We start from the raw sequence: 17,779 nt of genomic DNA, 5'->3' as shown, positions 1-17,779 counted from the left end.
GCAGATGCGGCCCTGCGCACGGGCAACAGAGCACCGGGCCCTGGCAGGTATCGGAGTGCACCAGGGCCGTGCAATTATCGGAACGCAGGTACCCATTAGGCGTCGGGGCAACCTTTGATGAGACTGGGGAGTTGGTACGCGTGCCTGCAGAGAGGGCTCTGCGTGCCATAGATTCGCCACCACTGTCCTATAATTTTGTCTTATAGTATACTCCAGTGATTTTTCCCCCCCAGACTTCTAAGATCGCAATCTGCAGTATTGAGCAATTGCTTTAAAAAATTGATAGTCATAGGCTCAGATTTATTAAAACCACTGCGCCAGTTTTCTGTCTGACTTTGCGTGTTCTTTTTAGTGCAAACTGGTGCAGATTTATTTATAAATATGTGTTGTGGCTGCACTATGCCCGACGCAACACAAATTTCTGCACTGAAAGGGGCGGTGTCGGATTGTGTGCCACATTTATCATGCAGTTTCTGACAGAATTTTGTTCCAAAGAAAAAAAAAAGTTGCTGCACTCTCAGAGCAGTGCAGGGGCCTCCACATTTCATGAATCTGGCGCACTCTGCACTATAAACAGCCGCCACAATGCACCTAGTGTAGTTTTTGATAAATGTGGGCCAGTGGGGCTCATTTACTAAGGGTAGCACGCTTCACTTTAGTTGGACTGTACAACTTTTTCGGGGCTAAAATTGCTTGCACAGGTATTTAAGAAGTGAGTGCACTGGGATTGTGGCGCAACCCTTTTGTGGTGCAGCTGCACTGGGTTCCATGGGACACAAATGGCATCGGACAGTTCTGATATAGACTGATTCGGACCAGGCTCCGTATTTAACTTTCAGATTGTGTCGCAAGCCCACGCACTTAGCTGCACCACTAAAATGATGGGGAATTCTGTCGGACCTGAGCAAAGAAGCAATACATGCAGGATTTCGGGTGCACGATCTTAGTGAATCGCGGCACAGTGCATTATCGTCAGTCGATGCACTTTCTGTGAACTCCAGTGACCGGGTATGTAAATGTGCCCCCAAAAAAGGATAGTGTGCGCCAAAATCCCAGCGCAGATACTAGTTAAATACCTGTGCAAGCCGTGTAATCAGCGAAAAAGGCGCAAAGTCCGATGAAAATGAGCACACGCGACCCTTAGTAAATGAGCCCCACTGTGTTGCCCTAGTAGCGGTTCTATGTTTTTGAATGGCGAGAAAAGGCCAATGCGATTTTCTTGTCACTTTTTGACATGAAAAAGTGATGAAATTCCTATAATAAAAGTCCCCTATAAGATACTCTTTATCAGCATCAGCAAGTGGCATTCTGTCACCTTCCTTTACCATCACATCTAGGCGGCGTTTATGTTTTCCCTTCCACAGGAGTGTTACTTTCCCCTCCACTCTTTTCCTGTTGCTTTTATTAATTCTTGTGCCGCCTCTCGCCGAGGGCTGACATGTCCCTATTTATTATATACTGTAGCTAATAGGGCACAGCACTCGCTACCTCATCACCGTGTGACGCGCCCCCTGCCGTCCACTATTGGCTCTACACCATTGTAATCCTCACTACACACAGGAGCCGCGGGCACGCCCCTCGCCTACGTCACAAAGCCAGCAGCATTAGCAGGCTCACATTGTGACACAGCCGGCCTCTTCCCTGCGAGTGGCAGCCCCGAGCGCTCAGCAGCAGCGCAGCTTTGGATACCCTGGACAGCGCTCATCCAATCGGCTGGAGCTCGTGGTGCTACTGCCTGTGTCTGCCCTGCTGCCCGCACTATGGTAAGTGCTGAGAGATGCCCTCACTCACTCACTCATTCATTCATCAATGTGCAGGAACTGTATAGCGGGGCTTACTAGGACACTATCCCTCTATCATGTCCCCTGCACCTGCTCCTCCTCCTACAAGTGATGCCAGCAGATGCTATGCTATATACCTATATACCGATGTCTATGGAAGGACATGGTCTGCCATATGATCTGGGCAATGCACACATCTCTTGTGACCCAGATGTCAGGGACAGTGTGGTACCATTGCCACTCTTCAGTTCTGCCATTGTCTGGACCCTCACTGACAGTAGGACAAGTGAGGGCACCCATGGGTGAGGTGATCTAGAATGACCTGTCAGGAACCTGTAAGGACAGGCTGGGCACTTGCTGAGTATATGGCGAGGGGCTGGACGGGGGAGGGAGGATGGTGGGCTGAGGAGAGGGGCGGGAAGTGCCTCACTTCATTCTCTCAATTGTAAGAGGAGAAACTGAATCCATTGGGATGACCTAAAAACTCTGCCAAGAACACAGCACGTTACAGATAATAGTCCCCTGTCATGGGGCTGAGTAATGGAGCTGAGCTTTCTATGGGAAGATTGTCTATGCGTCTTCCTATAACACTGTCAGGAGGAAACACATGGAGGTTTATTAGCTGTCAAGATTTTCAGTCATGTGTCCTTACAGATAGCGACGTTCAAACCCTATAAAAGTTCCAGAACATACTGAGCCACCCTTGTGTTACCGTCAGCTCCAAACTGCACAGAGAAGCAATGGAGCCGGGGCGAAAGGAAAGACAAGGAACATTACTGTAGACCCATAGACATTTTAGCAAGTAACGTATAGTGGCCTCCAAAATAAAACTCTTTACTACTTAAAGGAATTGTACTTCCAGGATGAAGGCTTGTAAACCAAGCATACTTACATGCCCGCTTTCTGTTTTTATGAAAAAAAAAGTTTTAGAAATGATGACTGAGGGGCTTTGGGCTCCATAGATGTCAATGGAACCTGGAGCCTCTCAGACTCATTTGCATATTTTTTTTAAAAGGAGCACACACCAGTATGTAACCGTGCTTGGTTTACAATCCTTCATCCTGGTGGTAGATTTTCTTAAATGATGTCCTGTATAATTGTGGAGTATTCTTCCTCTTAACTCAATGTTGCACCATTTTGCTGTCGATACACTGTCTATATATTACTAAAACATGTAAGAAATAATAAAAAACAAGATCACAACAGAATGAAAAGATTGTCCAAACATTGGACTGGTACTGTATAATTAATGTAGATGATGTAACTAAGACTACATGATCCCTTTCAGCCACATCTTTGACTAAATCAACTTCTAGTTGTTTACTTGATCAGGAATCACAGGTGGGATATGCACAATAGTCGAAAACGAGAAACAAGTAAAAAGTTTATAGATTACATTTGTTGTCATTCAAGTTTATTTTTTAACTTGAATCTTTCAAAATCTCTCCTAAAGTGAAGTAAATGGAAGGCTACTGGGTCTTGTGAAAAAAGTAGTTCAGCATATATTTAGTAGTAGAATCCTGGCGGATTGCACTGGAAATATAGGGCATGCTGGTCTACAAATGTGTCAAATCCATATCAAATTCCACCGAGTGACCTTGGTTCTTTAAAACTCTTGTCCATTTTATGTATATAGAAGGTTGTATCTGGAATGCATACATTTTATGCCACTTACACCTGGAGTACATTCACTAATGTTACTTGCAACCTAGGGAAGCGTTCACATTGCAGTTTTTGCCACAGATTTTCTGTTGGTAAATCCATCTCCAAATGAAATCAATGGAAGACAATTGGATCTTTATGAAGATGGAAATGACATGCAAGTTCTCTATCATATTTTAACAGATGTCAAATTCGTGTCAATTTCCTTACCTAAAAACATAGAGGGAGATTTATAATTGGTTTTCCTGGGCCTTTTTAGCGTATAAAAGTTTTTTTGTGACTTTTCATTGCTCAAAAGTGGTGAAGGACTATTCCCACCACTTCACCATACTGGCGTGAATATAGAACTACTGCTAGTGCAAGGCCATGCAAAGACAGATTCATGACTTGCGCCATTTTTAAATGGTGCACCTTTTTTGTGCTTTTTTGAAAGTAAAATCCCACATATAGAGCATAAGAACATTTATTAAAGAGCTGCAGCCACTTCAATGAATCTGACGAGCAGTTGAGCTCCAAAGACAGACATAGAATTGTCCCAAGGACCCTTCCTAATGATACATCTTCCCCGTAGTTGAGAAATAGGACAGATTTATTGATGAAACAAATCCAAATTGTTATTTTGTAATATTTGGAGCAATATTTTGAGCTTTGATAAGATCTAGATATCAACAATATTAGATCAGATATATGGTTATAACTATTGAAATACTACCTTATAAACCAGTCTAGACATATAACACTGTAACTAGAATCTATGGAAACATAACCTTTGACTCCAGGGGAAACCGTTGTTTTGTGTGAAAATGGTAACTAAGCAATGCTACTGCCCAACACAACCTCTGCATTGTAAAATCCCTTTTACCTGGAGACATGCTCAGTTGTTAAACAAGTCTTTTGTGCTTGATGTTCTCCTTTATGACATACAGGGGATAATGTTCTGACTATTAGTAATCATACTGGGTGCAATAAAGTTTCAGTAGGTTCCATAACTTTACACAAGAATCCAAAAGGAGTCCATCACAATTATAGACAATTATATCTCTAAATAACCTGATTATCAATAACAATGTAACAAAGGGTAGGATATATTATGCAGTAAGTGATCCGTTCTTGAAGCTGGAAAAATTAGAAGAAGCTTACTTTTTGTTGAACCAATGACAGCGTCATCTAGTGTGATCTAACAGAAGAGTTGATGATGTTACTATTGGCTAAGACACAAAGGTGTCAGCATACACATTGGGGGTAGCTTATTACCACAATTTTTGCCACAATTCACTTTAAAATACTGTCCCTGTACCTAACAGAACAACTGCAAAATTTTACTGTGGAACCAAAATCCAAGAAATACATAGCACAATATAAATATATTTAACATGTAAGTCTATATCAAATACAACATTACACATACACATTACCAATGATCATCGTGAGCTAAAATAAATGAAAATGTTAAAAATACACAAGCAGTGGTCCACAATGTATATCAACTACATTTAATACAAAAAGTTAGATTCAAAAAGACAGTACAATTAAGGTTTATACTAGAATAACTCAGTTTTAATATTGCATAATCATAACCCTGACATGAACAGTAACAAGACCAGAAGGTATAATGACTAGAAAACAATTACCCAACAGAGTTAAGTACAATGGACCAAGCCAGACCATCACAACACCCCAACGTATGTTTCCCTGTTGCTTCCTCAATGGTTTTTTTTACAACTATGTTTCCAGACTTATTTGTCTTGAAAGTAGAGTGGAGACAACTTTCTCACTTGAGACAAAAAATTTTCAAAAATAGTCCAAGAAACCAAAGTAGTAATAAACCCCCCAACCCTGCCGATGGTTCTATGTAGCTGTTGACCGAGTTTACTGCCAAAATCGTTAAATGTCTTGTAGAGTACATTCATCAATGGGTTGAAGCAAACTTGGTGGCTTTAAGCTAAAGTATCTATACAATATTAGGTTTAAACCTTCCAAGACCCCTTCTTTAAAAGTTGATTTTAGAAGGAAGGAGGCCGTAGATAACAAATATAAGGAGATTATCACAGTTCTGGGGCCTGTATGAGTTTAGTGCCCCTGGTTTATTGAACCATTAGTGGTAAATGTACCGTATATACTCGTGTATAAGCCGAGTTTTTCAGCACAAAAAATGTGCTGAAAAACTTCACTTCGGCTTATACACGAGTCAAGAAAAAAAATAAAAACAGTAATACTCACCATCCGGTGTCCCGATCTTCAGCGCGGGTCCCGATCTTCACCGCGAGGCTCCCGATCCTCGGCGCGGTACCAGGCGGCGGCGGGTCCTCTTCTCTCTTCTGTAGCCGGCAGATCGCGTCCATGTGATCTGCCGGCGGGTGCACAATTAGATGCAGCGGTGTCGCGGCTGATGACGTCATCAGCCGCGACACCGCGGTATCACAGTGTGCGCCCGCCGGGAGATCACATGGACGTGATCTGCCGGCTACAGAAGAGAAGAGGAGCCACCGTCGCCGCCTGGTACCGCGCCGAGGAACGGGAGCCTCGCGCTGAAGATCGGGACACCGGATGGTGAGTATTACATTTTTTATTCGCTTGGCAGGGGGCAGGCTGTATACTCTATGGGGGCAGGCTGTATACTCTATGGGGGCAGGCTGTATACTCTTTGGGGGCAGGCTGTATACTCTATGGGGGCAGGCTGTATACTCTATGGGGGCAGGCTGTATACTCTTTGGGGGCAGGCTGTATACTCTTTGGGGGCAGGCTGTATACTCTATGGGGGCAGGCTGTATACTCTATGGGGGCAGGCTGTATACTCTATGGGGGCAGGCTGTATACTACATTGGGACTGGCTGTATACTACACGGAGACTGGCTATATACTACACCCTCGGCTTATACTCGAGTCAATAGGTTTTCCCAGTTTTTGGTGGTAAAATGAGGGGTCTCTGCTTATACTCGGGTCGGCTTATACTCGAGTATATACGGTAAGTTTTTGACACAATTCCCACTTCCGTGTGGTCTGTTGCTCTCTTGAGGAAGAATAATGTTCCATGTTGTGTTGTTCTATCCAGAAGAAAAGTAAATCTGATATGACCCATAAAACAGATCATAACACATTAGTCAAAAGCATAGTTGTCTTAAATATCCAAGAGGCTAGTAAGAACAGTGGCCCCCATCCCTTTTCTAAGTGTGAATGTATGCAAGGTAAAAAAAAACAAGTTAACCACAGCAATTTCTCTAGTCTATTGGCCAAGACCTCTGGGTAGAAGTGAGTTTTTACGACTGTAGCACCTCATAGTAGGTATCTTGTCTGCCATCTTGGCTACCCATAGTTATATTTATATTCTATCCTGTAAAGTGTAACAGTTTGCCCCTCTACTACTTGACATTTTCTTGAGCTTCTCTATTTACAATCTGTTCTATTATTCATTTCACTTATAATTTTAGACTCTGATTAAGCGACCTTGGCCAGCATTGCTTCCTGGTCTTTCTATTTTTGGGCTATCTAGGTTTTGGAATCTCCTAGCTCCAAGCTTAGTTTATTTTATCTGTATAAACTCCAGTTAATAATGAAATGTCTTGCTCACCATGTGGTGACTGCTGAGGCATAGCTGGAAAGTATGCAAATACGTTTTCCAAGATGTGAAATGGAAAACAATGCCTCCTTTTGCTACCTGGAAAGGCACCCCCCTTAACACCAAGTATGTCCTACAAGAAGTCTAATAACATGATGTGGGATTAAGCTAAACCAATATATCTATTCCAGATAGATACACAGCGCTGTCTACAGTTGGGAATCTGTTCCTTCTGGAATAGATATACTGGTTTGGTTTAATCCCACATCATGTTATTAGTCTTCTTGTAGGTCATGCTTGGTGTTAAGGGAACTGCCTTTCAAGGTAGCAAAAGGAGGCATTGTTTTCCATTTAACATATTTGTAAAATATGGAAAACTTATTTGTATACTTACCAGAATTCCCTAGTGGAGCATCTATGGCTTTAAGTCTCCACACACCTATAAGGTTGCCTTAATTGGCAAACTTTCCATAAGGAGAACTCTTACCTTCTGACCCGAGGCATCACTGGAATGAATTAGTTGCCTCCCTTCAGTCCCATGGGTGTGTTCATGCCTACTACTTGGCATTGTATGATGGAAAATACATGCATGATTTAGTGTTTATCTTCAGCTCTGCAGATATCCATTTTTATGTACTTAGTGTGCTAAAAAGCCTCTCAACAGCTGAATACATTGGGGCTTATTTACTAGTGGTCCGCGTATCACATTTCTGTTGGACTTCCCGCCATTTTCGGGATTTGCGCCACTGGGACTGGTGTTTAGAAGGGGATTGTATCGCACGAGATCAGATTTTGGTGCAACGGCAACGGTTTTCATGGGACAGAAATCGGGGGGCGGGCGGGTGATCCGACTGAGCGTGGGATTTAACATTTAAATTGTGTCGCAAGAACAAGCACTTACATACACTGGGAAGAAGATGGTGAACTCCAACGGACCTGAGTGGGGAAGCGACACATTTGCATTCCGGTCGGATAATGCACATAAGGGAACACACCAAGGACAGGTAAGTAAATGTGCCCCATTGTTTTAAAGTAGGACTTCAGTGTCGGCACTAAATAAGATCTTATTTTGGAAAAGTCCAAGGAATTACGTTATCCTATTTATCATCTAGTTACAGGCAGTCCCAGGGTTACATACAAGATAGATTATGTACGTTTGTTCTTAACTTGAATTTGTATGTAAGTCGGAGTTGTATATTTTTAACTCCAGCCAAAATATTTTTAGTCTCTGTGACAATTGGATTTTAAAAATGTTGGGTTGCCATAAGAACCAGGATTAACACTAAAGCTTCATTACAGACACCTTTGATAACTGTTATAGCTGTTTATTGTAGCCTAGCAGTAAAGTACAGTAAATTACCAACATACAGAGGTCCATTTGTAACTAGGGTTCGTCTGTAATTCGGGTGTTCTTAAGTAGGGGACAACCTGTATAAGAAGTAAGGTATGCTTACTTTTACTAATACAGTATGTCTTCTTTCTACTTATATTTTGTTTATTTTTGTTACAATGCCCACTTCTCTGCATAGATACAAATAGTGCTGTGCCCTTTTTTGTCTAAGAAATCTAGCTCTGTACCTAGGGCATCACATTATCAGGATAAAGAATAGATATAGGATTGTGGGTTTCTATATTATTGTATTATCTAAAATTACCATTTTTTTATTCAGTGAAAATAGGTGGAGCTGGCTTTTCACTCTGGCTGAAAGTGGGAGTCCTCTATATGCTGTTTATAGGTCATATGGATATTGGTTGTCCATTTGAAATCATCCCAAGATGTATGATACATGTGTCACATATTAAAAAATGTTCTCTAAAATGAAGAGGTAGAAATATCTTGGTAAATCTCAATTAAGATTTATTCGCATGAAGCCTCTTTATTGTTTGCTGCTAGTACTACTATGGATAGGAATTATGTTACATTACAACAAAGCATAACTTACATCCCGACTTTTCCGGCGACACCATTCCCACGTGACATTTTTCTAAATAAGAGGATTTTCTTCCTAAGATGATTAAGTAATTTAGTTGTATGATTCGCTGCCTGAAAATGGAGTGATCAGATAGTTCTGTACACGCAGAGCTGGTGTTGTGCCCTGAACAAGGGTAATGTGACCACTAGCTTTATAATCAGATTGTTGTAACCCTTTTATCTCACTCACACCATGTGCTGTGTTCTGGAAAAAAAAGTGATATATTCCTCTACAAAATAAATATTCTTGAAAATCTATAAGAGCAATTATTGCTATCATTGAGATTACCTTATATACTCGAGTATAAGCCTAGTTTTTCAGCACAAAAAATGTGCTGAAAAACCCAAACTTATACTCGAGTCAAAAAAATAAATATATCTAAACTCACCTTTCCGGTGACCCCTGTATATCTTCTGTGTGATCTGTCCGGCAGCGGCGGCAGGCTATATACACTGGGGCAGGGTCTGGCAGGCTATATACACTGGGGCAGGGTCTGGCAGGCTATATACACTGGGGCAGGGTCTGGCTGGCTATATACACTGGGGCAGGGTCTGGCTGGCTATATACACTGGGGCAGGGGCTGGCTGGCTATATACACTGGGGCAGAGCCTGGTTGGCTATATACTGGGAGGCTGTGACCAATGCATTTCCCACCCTCGGCTTATACTCGAGTCAATAGGTTTTCCCAGTATTTTGCGGTAAAATTAGGGGCCTCGGCTTATACTCGGGCCGGCTTATACTCGAGTATATACGGTACTAAAGTTTTTATAAAGTAATAGAGAAAAAGAAGGTATGTACTTACGTTTTAGGTCTGTCCTTTCAATCATCTCCCAGCATGTCCTTCACAAGGTGTCCCTAAGCCAAGCATCCAATTCTCAATAAATGGGTACTCCCTTCCAGGGGTGGGATTCAAATGTTTAACAACAGGTTCCTTATGTAGCTTGTAAAAAGCTATGTGTTAAGAATGCCTATACCTACTGCAGTAAACAATTACAATAATTAAAATACAATTGTTATTATTATTGTATTTAAATTAATATTTATGTATCTAGAATTTCTACAGTTTTATAGTCTGGCCTATATGTACTCAGAATTATTAGCCCCTTTAACAACCCATCAATAACATAAATTGTGTCATCTGCAGAGATCTAGAAGTTAGAACACAGACAACAGAACTAAGTTATATACCTAAATACAGTACCAAAGCCAAGACCAGTACATAAATAAAGCTAAAATTTAGCTCCAAAACCAAGCTATCACCATAAATACAGTAACCGAACAAAGTTCTATAAAGCAGTAAAGCACTACAACCAAGCCCTGTGCATAAATACAACACTAAAACCAAGCCCTGTTGTGTTATTCACATAAGACATTTACATTCAGTTATCCCAGTGGTAATCACAGTACCCCACAGTAACCAATAGTCCCAGTGCCCCTAGTAGCCAATAGTCACAATGCTCCCCTTTTAGCCAGTTGTCACAGTGCCCCCTTTTAACCAGTAGACACAGTTTACCTGACAATAGTTACAATGCCTCTATAGTATCGTATTTTTCCCACTATAAGGCTCACCAGATTATAAGGCGCACCATCAATAAATACCTGCTAAAACGTCTAGGTTCATATATAAGGCGCACCGGATTATAAGGCGCACCTGATTATAAGGATGAATGACCAGCAGGTGGTAGACCTGTGCACAGTTCAGGGCAGCTGTTGTCAGTAAGTACAGTTCATATATAAGGCGCACCTTTGATTTCTGTGAAAATCAAAGGATTTTTTGTGCGCCTTATAGTCCGAAAAATGCAGTAACCAGAACACTGCATATAGCCTCTATCAGAATAAAGGAGTAAAGCAAGAATACTATATTAAGAATTCATTGAAGTTGCTTTACATTTCCTTTATAATAGAACATAATAGAGCTGTACAGATAATAAACAATTTGCATGTATGTCAAGTCCTATTGTCTAGTCCTATTATTGTAGCATTGATATTAGCCTGTCAGCTTAGATATATTGGGGCAAATTTACTTACCCGGTCCATTCGCGTTCCAGCGGCGGCTTCTCCGCTCTGGATTCGGGTCCGGCCGGGATTTAATAAGGTAGTTCTTCCGCCGTCCACCAGGTGGCGCTGCTGCGCTGAAAGTAAACTCATCGCGCCGGAATGCACCGAGCTGGACCAGGTGAAGGTAAGCGGTCCTTATGCGACACATTTTCGGGTTTTAAATGCGGCGGTTTTTCCGAATACGTCGGGTTTTCGTTCGGCCACGCCCCCCGATTTCCGTCGCGCGCATGCCAGCGCCGATGCGCCACAATCCGATCGCGTGCGCCAAAATCCCGGGGCAATTTAAGTACAAGCGGCGCAAAACGGAAATATTCGGGTAACACGTCGGGAAAACGCGAATCGGGCCCTTAATAAATGACCCCCATTGAGTACAATATTGAGGAGGAGAGCACAATAAACTATAAACATGGAAAATAATTGGATCTGTGTCTATTCTCACTCATGTGTCAGAATGTAAAACAGACATTAAGAAATGATAGATTTTCTTTGGAAATATACAGCTTGACAACATATACTATAATGAGTGTCCTGAACACGTAGAACGCTAAATACATTTGCTAGAAAAATGAATAGACCTTTATGCATATCACTGACTTGGTGATGGCTTTGTGTTTTTCATAGATTTGCTTCAGATATTCATCACTATATACATAAAACGTGTTTGGTGTACCACACGGTGGTACAGATGATGGTATATACCAGTGATGGCAAACCTTTTAGAGACCGAGTGCCCAAACTACAACAAAGACTCGCTTATTTATCGCCAATACAGAAATTTAATTTGTGATTTATACTCCCTTCTCTGTCACCGTTTTCATTGATACCAGCCCCTGAGGACACCAATAAAGCAGAAAATAGTCCCAGGTACAGCTGTCACTTTAAAATAGCTCTGTGCACAGCAAGTCCTGGGCTGTCTGGGACTGCAGGAAGATACCTGGAGTTATCTCTGGTGATGGCCTGAGTGCCCACAGAAAGGGCTCCGAGTGCCACCTCTGGCACCAGTGCCATAGGTTCACCACCACTGGTATATACAATGTGCAGCTGGAGCATAAATTATCAATCTTGAATCTTTAACCCTCTACAGTTTAGAATAGAAAAAAGGCACAGAGAATCAGTTATCATTAATGAAGTGTATTACTAAGTTTGCTATTATCACCTGCTCTGTTCATTTGTGAAATTAAAAAAGTTGCTTTAAGTTTTAGTTACGCCTTAAGGGTTCATTCACTTGCTGCAATGGCAACACCAATTGACCTGCACATATCAAGAGGCAGCATGTCTAAATATTCTGCAACTTTCATCCTTTGCAAAAATGAGCAGGAAAGTACCGTCCACAGGTACTTAGTCACTAATCCCAAATAGTCCTCTCATAATGCTTTCTGTGCCTGAAATACATAAAACTCGTGTGAGTATCTTGAACACATGAGCAATGGTTCATTGAAGCCTCTGTGAAGCCTTTTTCAATCAGTTATCTGAGGACAGAAGAGAAGGCTGATTTATACACAGTGCTAAAAGCAGAAACATTGGGAAGAAAAAAACAGGACAAATACATCATTCTTTTTAGTTTGTTTTTCATCTGCATTATTGTTTTATGCATTTTTTCTACTTATTTTTCATGGTAGTGTGTGCCCTACATATGTTTTCTTAAATTTTTTTGTACTATGCTTGCTGTTTTTGCAAAGTTTAATGAGCAAAAATGAACATAGCTTCAAAGTCCTAATGAGCCGGTGCACAGCTTAAAGAAAACATTGGGGCTTATTTACTAAGGGTCCGTGGATAGCACTTTCGTTGGATTGTCGAAATTTTCACGATTTGCGCTGCTGTGACAGGTATTTAAATAAACATTGTGTCGCACGTGAGAAAATTGTGGCGCAGCTACGCTGGCTTTCATGTGACAGAAATCGGGGGGCGGGCCGTTGGACGATCCGACTGATTCTGATTTAAGATTCAGTTTGTGTCACAAGACAATGCACTTACATACACCGGGAAAAAGAAGGTGAACTGTGTCGGACCTGAGCTGGGAAGTGACACATGCAGGATATCCGGCGCACAATCTTTGTGAATCGTGGCAGATGTGCATTCCGGTCGGACAATGCACTTTCAGGGATCGCGTAGGATTGGTAAGTTAATGTGCCCCATTGAGTTGCTAGCAACTAAACAGTTCAGAAAAGGGTCTAACAACAAAGAAAAATGAATGGTTTAATAATATATATAAAACATAACATATTCCACTGTACCAACTTAGCTTAAGTTAGTAACTGTGGTCCAAAATCTGAAGTTACTTTGCAAGCAGCTGTCATAGGGGAGATGTAAAATTGCCACGGCTAAGAGTGAAGGGGGGGCCCTGGGCACGATTACCATTAAAATAAAAGGCAACTTCTTGAGAATTTTTATACGAATATAGTTTTTTATTGAAAATGTACATTTTATCATTATTAATAAATCAGGAATCAAAATAATAAGGAAAAAGGATGGTTTTCCCTTGTAAGTTAATACATTAAAGGATGAGAAAGCAAAATCAGATTTGGCGAATAATCCTTATTAACGGTATAATAGAACCCAGGGGGATTGAAACCTGAGAAATAGGTTATTAAAATGATTAACATTAAACAAGTGAAAGAAAAAAGAATTAGGCTGTATTGAGATTTGTTGTACATAAACTCTGCAGGCCAACCATACCAGATCTGTGGCACGGCTATAATAGACACCCCTATAATACACCATGACTCCTTTCATTTTACCAGTTTTTTCCTGTAACATATGACAAATGGTAAACAGGTAAAATATGCCTCTGTGAAATCCCCCCCCCCCCCTGTGCAGCAGTGACAGGTACTGTTGTAGGGTCTGCTGTCCCGTATTCTCTCCGCTTTCTGCTGACTGCATGAAATGATAAAGTATAAAAGTCACTGATGTTTGTATGTTCAAAGTGCTGTAGTACGTAGACATGAGGTGATGAAATGCTTTATCATTTGCATTGTGTCTTTATTGGGCAATGCACTATGGGCAGGATAAAGGGAAGTGTCAGGTGAGGTCCGCAGGTCAGACTTTGACAGCACAGATAACAGGGCAGCACAGAAACCAACGTACAGTATATCTAATTCACAAATCTCATTTAAATAGCAGACGTGCACATCTCCATAAAAAGGGCATTGAATTTTACCAATTGAATACAGTTTATTCCACCATACGGTCTGTTACAGCTATGTATGATTTTATCTAGTCCTGCAATGCACTTGAGGATTTCTTTGCTTTGTGCAACAGTAACCTTATCTGCTGTAAGGAACTAGAAGGGGTTGTCCATGATGGAAATGTTTTTACTGTGGGTATGAGGTGGTGTAAAAATAATAAAGAAGTTATAGTTCATTCCAGCTCAGCTTCGCCTGTCATTCTTGGTATACTGAGGCTTAGCAGTGACGTTGCATTGACAGACCGCACATGCTACAGCCTCTGGATGGGGTCTGTTTTAAGGTTGCAGTGGATTTGATATCATCACTGAACTGCTGGCGGTGATGTGAGGTGTTGCACTGGACCAGAGACAAGAATTGAGGTATGTGTAGATTCTTTTTAATTTTTATACTACCTGAGGCTTAATGTGGAAACTCCTTCAAGTGTTCTCATTGGGCCAGATTTATTAAAAGTAGTCCAAACTACACTATGTGCTGTCACAGTTTATAAGGAAGCAGAAAACCATAGAAAGAGAGCAGCAAAAACTAGACAAACATGTAAGGGAAAATTGGTTCTCACACTATGAATACACTCAGACACCGGGGATGTATATGCGGCCGCAAATTGTAGTCCGGCAATTGTGGTCCGGTGCCACATGTGTGGCACTGCTCCGCACCGTACATGGGGAAAAGATAGAGCATGCTCTATCTTTCCCCGTGTGTGCGGTCGTGCACCGCTTTTCTCTATGGATGGGTCACCTCCTCTCCAGAGCACAGCGGCAGACGGGTGGGCATACAGCTGTGTAAATGTACCCTTAGGCTAAGCTAGTCCCTGCCTGCAGCCGATAGTCTAAGGCCCCTTCCACACTTGCGTTGCAGATCACGTCAGAGTGCAATCAGTTTTCAGTCAAATTTTGTTCAGTGTCTCAGTTTTTCATGCGCGTTTTCAATGCGTTTTTCACGCGCAGAAAATGCGCGTGAAAAGGACTCAGGACTGAGCTCTATCTTTTCTATGGCAATTGATGCGTGAAAAACGCATTGCACTTGCATTGGACTTGCAAGTGTCTCAGAGTGCAATGCGTTTTTGATGCATCTCCATAGCCTTGTATGGTGCGTTTTTCACGCGCGTGACTGCGTGACTGCGCATGTGTGCGTGAAAAAAATGCAAGTCAGAAAAGACCCATTGATTACAATGGGTCAGAGTGCAATGCAGGTGCTGCGCGTCAAAAGCATGCGCAGAAAACGTGCGTGAAAAACGCAAGTGTGAAGGGGGCCTTACCCAGGCAACTTCTCTCTCTCTGTAAACACCAAGGCCTTTCCAGGTAGTAGGGAAAGAGACTAAAGGATACTAGGTTCTGATGTGCTAAATTTCAGCCCCCCAAACGAAACGATTGCTGCAAGAAAAACTTGGTGAACTAGCAATCACAGCATGTACACAATCACACAACCAAGACTGAATCCAGGAAGGAGGGCAATAGAGAGGACAGGAATAGTGGGTGACAACCAGAGCAGGTCCAAAAAACACTGACTGTTTACCCCTTGCCGCGCCGTAGCTGTACGGCGCAGAGGTGTGGGGGGGATCATGAAGAGGGCTCATGGGCTGAGTCTTCTTCATACACAGGTGGAGTTTTTTGCATAATTGCAGCAAATCCCCACCGCTAATAACCGCGGTCGGTGCTTGCTCCAATCGTGGCTATTAACTCGTCTGAAGCCACTAGCAAAGCGATTGGTGACATAAATAGTGACAGAGACCTGATGACAGGTGTCCTTTAAATGGCCCCGGGCACTACTGATAGGATACTACATAACACAGTGCTAGAGAACTGACTATTAAGGCCAAAGGACTGCTCTGGAAGGATAGGAGCACCTATACTATACAGCTTGCAACACAATTCTGTTGAGGCTCAAATTCCAACTAAGCAGCAATACGCCACTTTAGGTGCACGTTTTATGTCTTTTCTGACACAGTGCAGCCGCGACACAAAACTTGCACAGACATTTTGGTGCATTTTTTTGTCCCGCCCCTAGTGTCAATAGGATTTTCATAATTTTGGACTGTCATGGGAACAAGGATTATAAATAAGGCTTCATTGTACACCTTAAAGCGATCTGCACATTATAATAGATGGTATGCAAAATCCCCATATACTGCCATACTGTAGTATGGCAGTATATGGTAGGATCAATCAGACAACCTAGGGTTAAAGTACCCTAGGGAGTCTGTAAAATAGTAAAAAAAAATAAATAAAAAAAAGTAAAAAAAAAAAAATTATATTAAAAAAACATAAAAATTCAAATCACCCCCCTTTCCCTAGAACTGATATAAATATAAATAAACAGTAAAAATCATAAACACAATAGGTATCGCCGTGTCCGAAAATGCCCGATCTATCAAAATATAATAACCGTTTTTCACTGCGTTAAACCCCGTAGCGGAAAATAGCGCCCGAAGTCGCAAATGGCATTTTTTTGCCATTTTGAAAAATAGAAAAAATTCTATAAAAAGTGATCAAAATGTCGAACAGTCCTAAAAATGGAAGCATTGAAAACGTCATCAGAAGTCGCAAAAAATGACACCACCCACAGCTCCATACACCAAAGTATGAAAAAGTTATTAGCGCAAGAACACTGCAAAATGAAGAATTTTTTTTCTGTACAGGAGGTTTTAATTTTTGTAAATGTATGAAAACATTATAAAACCTATACAAATTTGGTATCCCCGTGATCGTATTGACCCAATGAATGAAATAGACATGTCATTTGGGGTGCACAGTGAAAGCTGTAAAAACCAAGCCCACAAGAAATGGCGCAAATGTGTTTTTTCATCATTTTCACTGCATTTAGAATTTTTTTCCCGCTTCCCAGTGCACGGCATGGAATATTTAATACCATCACTACGAAGTGCAATTTGTTACGCAGAAAATAAGCCATCACACAGTTCTGTACATGGAAAAATAAAAAAGTTATAGATTTTTGAAGGTGGGGAGTGAAAAATAAAAACGCAAAAACGAAAAAGGGCCTGGTCCTTAAGGGGTTAAAGGGGTTATCTGGGTTTTAAAAATTACTGAGGGCCGGGCTGGTGTGGGCTATTTGAAAATAATAAACATGTACTTACCTACTCCGGCGCCGTCAATGTCCTGCACCACGGTCCCTTCGATCCGTGCCCCTGTTTGTTTACAGGGGCACAGAAGCCGCGCACAGGGAGCCTTCGATCAGTGCTCCTCTTTTTTTACAGGGGCACAGAAGCCGCGCACAGGGAACTTCCGGTCCATGCTGTGGCCGGCTCCTCCCATCCGTCCTTATCTCTCATCATTGTAAGCGCTGTGCGCTCTTGTAATGAAACTGGCGCACAGAGGAGACCGGCCTCGCCGCGGGACATTGGCGGCGCCGGGCGAGGTAAGTAGATGTTTATTATTTTCAAATAGCCCGGCCCTCAGTCAGTCAGTGTAGATTGCTGAAGCCAGTACATAAATGAATAGCCATTTGGAAGTGAGAAATAATGTACCGCTTATAATGCACAGTACAAATCCATGCATCACATCACACCTATAGAACAAGGAGTCGGTCATTACCCTTGGGTAATGCTTA

The 17,779-nt window shown here is 41.8% G+C and overlaps 1 protein-coding gene across 1 annotated transcript in view; it reads left to right on the top strand.

Moving 5' to 3' along the window:
- Nucleotides 1-1,572: 1,572 nt before the first annotated feature.
- ELOVL2 (ELOVL fatty acid elongase 2) overlaps nt 1,573-17,779 on the top strand; it is a 77,113-nt gene continuing 60,906 nt past the window's right edge. The window contains exon 1 of the mRNA XM_072152592.1: nt 1,573-1,763. Coding sequence (XP_072008693.1) covers nt 1,761-1,763 — 3 coding nt within the window. The 5' untranslated portion in view covers nt 1,573-1,760. The remainder of the gene's footprint in view (nt 1,764-17,779) is intronic.

This window comes from Engystomops pustulosus, chromosome 5 (genome assembly GCF_040894005.1).
Source record: "Engystomops pustulosus chromosome 5, aEngPut4.maternal, whole genome shotgun sequence".
NCBI lineage: Eukaryota > Metazoa > Chordata > Amphibia > Anura > Leptodactylidae > Engystomops > Engystomops pustulosus.
The sequence above is the reverse complement of the archived record's forward strand: the minus strand, read 5'-3'. Positions and strand labels throughout refer to the sequence as shown.